This window comes from Nematolebias whitei, chromosome 2 (genome assembly GCF_014905685.2).
Source record: "Nematolebias whitei isolate Nwh7 chromosome 2, NemWhi1, whole genome shotgun sequence".
NCBI lineage: Eukaryota > Metazoa > Chordata > Actinopteri > Cyprinodontiformes > Rivulidae > Nematolebias > Nematolebias whitei.
In genome coordinates, this window is record NC_056499.1 from 54,081,419 (window position 1) to 54,091,069 (window position 9,651).

The following is a 9,651-nucleotide window of genomic DNA, read 5'->3' on the forward strand; positions in this document are numbered from 1 at the left end:
TATATTTGGCTTTCAAACCAATAGAGACAGAGCATGAACTTGTCAGGGACAGCTGACAAGAGCTAACTCTGCAAGCAGTTTTTGCACAGCATCAACAACCTGTTGGACAGCAGACAGAGTCCTCGTGTCCTCACCTTCACCGAGTTGTCCTGGCTGGAGGTGGCAAAGATGAACTCGTTGTCTGGATGCCAGTCGAGGCCATGGATCTTAGACAGATGAGCCGCCACGTACTCCACCGCCGTGCTGGGCTTCTGCTTAGAGCAAGCAAACACATTCAGACCATCCATATGGTGGTTGGACCAGTAATAACAACCAGAGTTAAGGGTGTCCCATACACAGGGTATCTGCAGCTTTCAGCAAGTCAAATTTAAGACTTTTTAGTACCGTATTAATGCCACTTTAAATAAAATTTAAGATTAAGAAAATCTTTAAATACAGGCGATGGTTGGGGGATCCTGCTGTATTATAATCAAGCATTGCACGTGTGTCACTCAGTGAGACGTTCAAGTTTAGTTTAGTCTGTTTATTGTACAGTTGATATTCAGTGCTCCCTGGTTCAACAACTGTATGCATGTTTTTTTGTTTTTTTTTAAACAGAATGCACCTGGCCTCTTCTGGGTTGGCAACAGACGTGAGTCTGTAGCAAAAATTGGGGAAGTTTGGGGAATTGGGGAAAATTTAGGAGTGGTGGCGCAGAGGTTAGAGAAGGTAGGTCTGTGATCAGATGATCGCCGATTCAAGCCCCAGTACCGACAACATCAAAAAAAATGTGGGTGGGGTAGGTGAAGCACCCACACCTGCCCCCACCCTCATTCGCCCCACCCTGGGCCCATGAGCAAGGCCCTTAACCCCCATCTGCTCTCCAAACAGGTCTCTCTTGAAAATGAGTTATCATGGCTCAATGAGACTACCTGTATAAATAAAGGATAAAAAAAAGAACATTGTCCAGCCGACTGTCGATACTTTTGTACCATCACAGGATATAGATGCAAAATAGCTTTCTAGCAGGCATATATATGCAGCTAGTAAAGAGCAGCCTGAATCGTCTCAATTCACTTTGTTGGAACCATAGACTGTATAAAAGAAAATGAACATTCAGAACGCAAGGAAGAAGTCTGCGCACGACTCGACGTAAAACCTTTGCCTGACAGAAAAGTCTCACAAGATAAAATAAAATCCATATGAGATTAAAGAATCCTGTCCCGACACATTTTAAGACCTTTGAGAAACATTTTTAGGACCATCTTATATATATATTTTTTTTTATAAATGAATTAAAGGTATTTTACAGCCTTAATTTTAGATATAAGAATTTAAGACTTTTCATGACTTTTTAAGAATGTGTAAAGCACACCTACAAGCACAACAAAAACAATTTTTCGCTGTATTTAATAACCAGTTTTATTTTAAACTGAGGCAGCACGGTGGCACAACTGGTAGAACTGCTGCCTCTCAGTGAGCAGGTCCCTGGTTCAAACCCCGATCCGGGGACCTTTATGGATGGAGTTTGCATGTGTTCTTCGTGCATGTGTGGGTTTTCTCCGGGTACTCCGGTTTCCTCCCACAGATCAAAAACATGCATGTTAGGCTGTTTGGTAACTCTAAATTGTCCCTAGGTGTGAGTGAGAGAGTGAATGTTTTTTTTGTCTCGTTTGTCTCTATGTGGCCCTGTGATGGACTTGCGACCTGCCCAGGGTGTACCCCGCCCCTTGCACAGTGATTGCTGGACATGGGCACTGGCAACCCCCGTGACCCAAAATGGAAGAAGCAGGTAAAAGATAATGGATGGATGGATGGATGTTTCTAATTTTAGCAATATTATGCAGGCGGAAGAAAGCAGTTCTAGCAACGTTTTCAATGTGGGGGATAAAAGACATGTCTTGATCAAAAATAGCACCAAGATTTTTAACATTAGAACTGAAGGCCAGATTAATGCTGTCCAAGGATAATGAAAAACTGAAAAAATTATTCCTAAGATGCTCAGGTCCAAAAACCAAAACCTCAGTCTTGTCTGTATTCAAAAGGAGAAAATTAAGGGTCATCGAGGATTTTATGTATTTAAGACATGCTTGTAACTTAAGTCACAGATTGGATTAATCGGATTTCATGGACAAATATAATTGTGTATCATCACCATAACAATCAAAATTTATCCCATGTTGTTTAATAACATTACCTAATGGAAGCATATATAAAGAGTATTGGTCCAAGCACTGAGCCTTGAGAAACTCCATGACTAACTTTGATATATGAAGAAGATTCATTATTTACATTTACAAACTGGAATCTATCAGCTAAATATGATTTAAACCATTTTAAAGCTGTTCCTTTAATCCAAATATCATATTCAAGCCGCTGTAGTAGAATATTGTGATCATCTGTGTCAAATGCAACACTGAGGTCTAACAGGACCAGTGTAGACACAAGTCCATTGTCTGAGGCCATGAGAATATCATTAATGACTTTTACTAGTGCTCTAAAAAAATTAAATCTGGTTCTCTGGACATTCAAAAAAACTAAACACAAAAAAAATTGTAGAAACATTTCGTCTTTCATCCGAAAGACTTCTGCGGTTTGACTCCCATCACTCTTTGGAGCACAAGTTAGGAGTCATCAGGACTCTACCACAGAGAAGACAGCGTCCCCACTAACTCAGGAGCCAGGCAGAAGGAGAAATCCCACACAAGACAGGCTCTAGAGCAATGTGGATATCCTAACTGGGCCTTCCTGAAAGCAGAGAAGAAACCCAAACAGGACTCCAGCCAACCATCAGGTGAAAAGGAGGAGCCCCGACCATTGGTCATTCCATATGTTGTGGGAGTATCAGAGAAACTGAGATGTTTATTTTCTAAACATAATGTCCCAGTGGCTGTTAAACCCCAAAATACATTACAGCAAAGACTGGTTCATCCCAAAGATCCAGTTTCCCGGCACAAACAGAGTAATATTGTGTATGCTGTTCAATGTCAGGAGGGTTGTGATCAGTCTTACATCGGGGAAACTAAACAGCCACTGGCCAAAAGGATGGCCCAGCACAGAAGATCAACATCATCATGCCAGGACTCTGCAGTCTACACTCATCTCCAGTGTTAAAATATTTTTAATCTAGACTGATCTAATGATTTTGATCTGCTCAGATATGGGATTATAATGAAATTATGACCAGGTTCTGATGGGGTAAACTGGGCCAGCAGCTCTCAAGAGAGTCTCCCTGGGATTTCAATATCAGTCAAATAGTTTTAATCTGCTTGCCACATCACGTAGAAAGGCTTTGAAGCACTGTCTCATGTTTTTCCTAACACGTCAGTACACATAAGACCACACTTAGTCACGCCCCCTCATACACTGATAGGCTGAGCTCCCCTTCTGCAAAAGGAGGAGTCATAGGACCCCATAAATTAGTGATGACACAGGACTTCGGGGCTCTTCCGGGTTGGTGTACGCGACACGGTCCGGAGAGTCCAGCGCTGTAAAACTGTAATCTTCTCCTGCCTTTTTAATATAATTGATAAAACTTAATGGATGTCTCATTGATTTATTTGTTAGCATGAGTTACCACTTCTGAGGGAGGTTCGAGCCGGGGGTAGTGGGCTGGAGGGGGTTTCCGGACCCAATTGTATCCTGAATTAATCAATTGAAAGAACACTCTTCTTTTTATATTATCATTACTATTTTACAATATCTTGATAACCAAAAGTGTGTTTAGTTCATATCATTTCTAATGTTGAAAGTAAACCACTCATTTAAATCAACTGTGAAACAGTATTAATGATTTTTTTAAATCTCATTAGACTTAGAAATCAAGTTAAATGTCTATTTACAAAGTAATTATGCATTTTGATCTTCTGTCTGAATGAGAAGTCAGTGATGTCGGTCAAAAGTCAGAGACAGTCAGAGAACGAGTTATTAGAACGAACTGTATTGTTTTTAAACCTAGCAGACGGTAAATAACTGCCAATGGCATATGCGTTCCTCTCACTTCTTCAAAACATTTCTCTGTCTGTACTAAACGTTCCTAAACATTCTTGCACCCTCTCTTGACTTTTAATAACCCTCTGACATCACTAGAACCACCCCCTGTTGGTTGTTTCAACCAATCAGGAAGTACTAAGTGACCAGAAGTGAGAACTCTTTAAAAGTCAGCACTTCCTGGAACTGGTCAGTCTTGGGAGTCTTCAGTCTTGGACCAGTCTTGGAAGAAGCGGAGTCTTCTCGACTCTTCAGTCTTTGATCTGAGTCGAACTGAGTCAGCCATTGAGTTTGTTGATTCCTATAAATATTTGGGTATCTTGGTCGACTCACATCTTTCTTTTAAGCTCCATGTGGAAAACTTGGTAAAGAAACTGAAAATTAAACTGGGTTTCTTTTTCAGAAACAGATCCTGTCTAACCCTGAATGCTAGAAAACGCCTTGTATCTGTGACTTTCCTTCCCTCAATTGATTTTGGTGATATTATTTACATGAACGCTCCTACAAGAACCCTGCAGATGTTGGATGCTGTCTATCATGGTGCACTAAGATTCATAACTGGCTGTGATTATCGTACCCACCACTGCACCCTGTATTCATTGGTTAACTGGACATCATTAACTTCACGCAGACTCTCTCACTGGTACATTTTCATCTTTAAATCACTTCTTGGTCTGCTGCCTTCATACATCTCCTCCTACATGTCTCTGCGTGAGTGCAGCTACGGAGTGCGCTCTCAGGACATTATTACCTGCAGTGTTCCCTCAGTGAGGACTGAACTAGGCAAAAGGGCCTTCTCCTACTCCGCTCCTGTTTCCTGGAATATCTTACAAAAAGATTTGAAGCTCTCGACCTTGACCTCTCTAAGTGGCTTTAAGAATCTGTTGGACTCCTGGCAGGGACCAATGCAGACATGTTCCTGTTTTTAGTTTTATACATTTGTCTCGGAATCTAGCAGTTTTTTTGGTTTTGTTACCTTTTTCCTTTTAGCCATCCTATTTGTTAAAAAAAAAAAAAAAAAAAAAAAACTGTAGTATGAGTTTTTATAACTGCTTATTGTTGTTGCTGTTGTCCATTGTTGTCATCTTTCTTTGTTGAAATCAGGTCTCTCTTGTAAATGAGTCCTCGAGGCTCAATGGGATTTACCTGTATAAATAAAGGTTGATTGATTGATGGAGTCTTCTCAAGCCTTCTGGAGTCTTCCACTTCTGAGTGGGATCTATGACGGAGTCACAGATCCTTGCTGTGAACTCACCCGGGCGTAACGCCTACAACCTCAAAGGGAGCTAGTTCTGTTTACCGGAGTAAACCACACGACTTCTGACAATGACCAGCCGCTTTAACCGGAGACGCTGGAAAGGTAGCGTTGAAATGGACCTGGTACCGGAGCTGATTCATCTTCTGCGAAGGTAACGAGTCGTCGCGCGCTAAGTGTACCGGAGGTTTGAGCTGGTGTTGAAAGAAGCGTGCTAATTCTGGTCAACAAAAACCTACATCTTTCCTTCATCCATCATGCTCTAAATCTCTCCTCTTATAAATCTTTCCGCCAGTAAATCAATCTAGATGCCTTGAGAAATGTTCTGTTGTCTCGTTAGTAAAGCGTGTCAAGTTTTATTAATCAGAACCAGATCAGCTAATCAAGTGTACAATGTTTTGATGTTAAATTTTGATTCTTTAAATAAATGACCACATTTATTCTGATGGATCAAAGGAAAATAACGTCTCCTGTCACTGATTAAACAATACTCACAGTTATCTCGGTCACATGGCATTAATTTAACTCGAAAAAGAAAGAACCCGTTGTACTTAAATAATTAATTAGTAGTGAAGGTACAGCAAAGCTGTCCGTTGACATACTACTACATTCAGTGGCCCGTATGTCCACAGTTAAGCTGTCCCCCACCTCTACTACAGCAACAACGCTAACCGGAAGTGGTCCACGAGCGTTTTAAACACGCAAAACGTTAATTTTTCTTTAAAATTTACGCTTCGTTCAGTTTATTTAAATGCCCGTACATAAATTGTTATTTGTTTATTGAAAAATACAGAGGATACGATGTGGCTGACGGTTTAAAGCCCCACGTAAAAATTGTGGTGTCATTTTTGCTGACGTTAGAATATTTACGAGAAAATGTGCTCAGTCAAAAGATGTTCCGGGTGTAAATGCCCGTTGTTGTTTATTACAAACGCGTTAAAACTTGGACGTTTGGACTTTTAATAACCCTCTGACATCACTAGAACCACACCCTGTTTGTTGTTTCAACCAATCAGGAAGTACTAAGAAGAAGGGTTCGAAGAAACCTTACGTGGTTTTGGGTGCCTGTGGGGAGAAATTGCTATCCTCCTCGGAAAATGTGATGACCCCGGGGTTCTGTTTATGATAGCCTCCTTTAGGTCTGTAGCAAAAGACATACAGACTGGCTAGCTGTGCATCCCCGAGCGACGTAGTCGTTATATATTTTTTTATATACATTTTTATTCTCGTCTATTTTCGGTCAGGGATGCGCTAGCTTGAACGGCTGAATCTTTAAAGTACACCAATTTATAGAATGATCCCTAGAAAGTATCTAGAAGAAGAATGATCCCTAGGAAATGTCTAGAAGAGGTAGCTAAAAGAAGAATATATGGATGGTTAAGATAGGGATAATTAGAAATCTTTAGAACAGGCAGAGAGGGACAGATAATGATCATTTTCATGGTCAAAAGAGTACAACGTTTTTTGCTGGATTGGAGTTTTACAGATGAGGATATGGATTCATTAATGTTGAGGGACAGATAGCTTTTAGAATAGGCAGTGAGGGAAATATGTTTTTGTAAGTTAAGAGACAGACAAGAACCTTAGACAGACAGGTATACGGAGACAATAACTTTTAAACATGCTGCTGTCCAACCTCTCCTGAAAAAACCTAGCCTTGACCCCTCAGTCATGTCCAACTTCCGGCCTGTCTCCAGACTCCCATTTGTCGCTAAACTGCTGGAAAAAATAGTGGAGTCCCAGCTGAAATGCTTTCTAGAGGATAATGCCATCTTAGAGCTATTCCAGTCTGGCTTTAAACCTCTCCACAGCACTGAAACTGCTCTATTCAAGGTTTTTAAACGACATTCTCCTATTCACAGACGCTGGTGATTCTGTGTTCCTTCTCTTACTGGACCTCACATCTGCCTTTGATACAATCGACCACGAGATCCTCATTGCGAGGTTATAGCAGTGGGTGGGCATCACTGGGTCAGCCCTCGAATGGTTTAGATCTTACCTCGCTGACAGGTCCTTTTGTGTCTCCATCAAAGATTTTAGTTCAGCCTCGGCAACGCTTAAATGGGGGGTACCGCAAGGGTCCATCCTTGGTCCTCTTTTATTTTCTTTATACCTGCTGCCACTAGGTGTTATTTTCAGGAAACATAACATACCTTTTCATTTCTACGCTGACGACTGCCAAATCTACTTCCCCCTCAGACTCAACGGTACTCGCTCTATTCAACCGTTACTGGACTGCCTGGCTGACATCAGAGATTGGATGGCTTTAAATTTCTTGAGTTTCAACGAGAAGAAATCTGAAGTTATGCTCTTTCCTCCCAATGACACAATCACCAACCACTGCATCGACCTATCCGTTCTGTCACCGTTAGTGAAACAAAAAGTCACTAATCTAGGAGTGATACTTGACCCTTCTCTGAAACTCAACAATCATGTAAATATGATTGTTAAATCCTGCTTTTTCCAGCTGAGGCGACTGTCTAAGCTGAAGCCCATATTGTCCAAAAATAACCTGGAGACAGTAATTCATGCATTCATTACATCCAGGCTCGACTATTGCAACTCACTCCTTTTTGGTATCAGTCAGACCTCCATAGCTAGACTCCAACTGGTCCAAAATGCAGCAGCCCGGTTTTTGACCAGCACAAGCAAAAGAGAGCACATTACACCTGTTTTGGCCTCCTTACACTGGCTTCCGGTTCACCTTCAAATCAAATTCAAAATACTCTTGTATGTCTATAAATCACTAAACAGCTCTGCCCCCTCCTATCTTACTGATCTGCTCCAGCCGTATGTCCTCTCAGATCAGCAGACCAGTTGCTCCCAACAGTCCCAGGAACCCGTCTCAAGCGCAGAGGTGACAGGGCCTTCTCTGTAGCAGGCCCAAGACTTTGGAATAAGTTACCTCTGCTCGTTAGACAGGCCCCCTCCCTCACAGTTTTTAAATCTTGCTTAAAAACACACTTCTATTCCCTGGCTGTCTGCACTGTGTGATCTGTGCTGAGTCTGTGTGCATCGCACTGTGTTAGTCATGTTGAGGTTGTTGTTGTTATCCATTATTGTTTTTGTCGGTTTCTACTTTTTGGTGTCCTGTTATGTAATCTGTTGCTATGTGCTTGTTCTGTTTGTCCCTGTACATCACTTTGGTGTGCTTTGTCACTGTTTAAAGTGCTTTATAAATAAATTGGTATGGTATGGTATGGTAGGTATAGGGAAATAAAAACACTTTTAATGCCATGCATATTTGTTGCATGAATGATGTTGAAGTGTGAGGATCTGCTGTATGAATGATTGTATGTGTTTGTTAATGTAGAACTAATAAAAGTTACTTTACAGATATATAGAAGAGAGAAAACTCATATCCACAGCTGCCTAGCACAAGGTCACTTAAATAACAGCAAATGCATGCAGACTTATAAAAACCTAAGGCGGGAGGAATCATCATACATCAGGTAAAAAGTGGTAAGTGACCTTTTTATATTAACATGATTTTATTTAAATAACTTTTAAAGACCAACAGGAGCATTTCAAGGTGGGAGCCCAGACAGAAAACAGAAAATCTCCGCACTCAAGTTGATGTGAGTAGATGAACACACAAAGACCTTCTCTCTTAAGATAATGTGACAGGTCAAGGATGTTTTTTATTTATCACAGTATCATGTGTGTGGATCATAGTGTCGTTTTTGTCTAGAGCAGAGACAGACTGGAGCCTTGTGTTTTGTTTTTATTATATTTTCTTGCAGGATTTTGAGTTGTTACAGATTAAAGTGAATTAAAAGATGGGGGAACTCAAACATGTCTGTGGAGTTTAACCAACCAGGGTGAACGTATTTGGGGAGTATTGTGATGGATGTATTGGTGGATTATAGGCAGTTGTGGTGGTATATTTCTATGGAGGTTGGGTGTCCTTGACAGAGAACACTATTTTATATATTGGTTATTTAACAAAAGTGTTAAACTTGAAGGACAGGCAGTGATGGATCTAGGGTGTAGACGGAAAAACATTAAATATAAATACACTGGTGGTGTAAAACATTTCTTATGAGTCCCTTAAAGGCAGAAGGATGATTTAAGATGGGAAAAACAATTCCGGATTAGAGAAAACGTTTTAATTGATTAATGGGGAGGAGAAATTATCTAACTTGATATGAATGTTATTTGAACAATCTAGTAAACAAAAATATATATGAATGTTATGGTATAATGATATGATCAATAAGATTGACATATCTAATAAATATAAGACATGGTAATTTTTGATATTGTGGTGTCCACTAGAACAGGGATAACCATGATATTTGTGCCTTTGTTATCTGTAGGATAAGAGTTTGCAGGCGGTCATGACATGAATCATCATGATTTAACCTTGCATTATTAGATTGGATCATGTGCGCATAATTAATCTTCCATGGTACATTTTTATCTGT

The 9,651-nt window shown here is 40.5% G+C and overlaps 1 protein-coding gene across 1 annotated transcript in view; it reads right to left on the bottom strand.

Moving 5' to 3' along the window:
- The window catches only part of wdr59 (WD repeat domain 59), a 168,670-nt gene that overhangs the window by 122,780 nt on the left and 36,239 nt on the right, over nt 1-9,651 (bottom strand). The window contains exon 8 of the mRNA XM_037694860.1: nt 135-251. Coding sequence (XP_037550788.1) covers nt 135-251 — 117 coding nt within the window. The remainder of the gene's footprint in view (nt 1-134; nt 252-9,651) is intronic.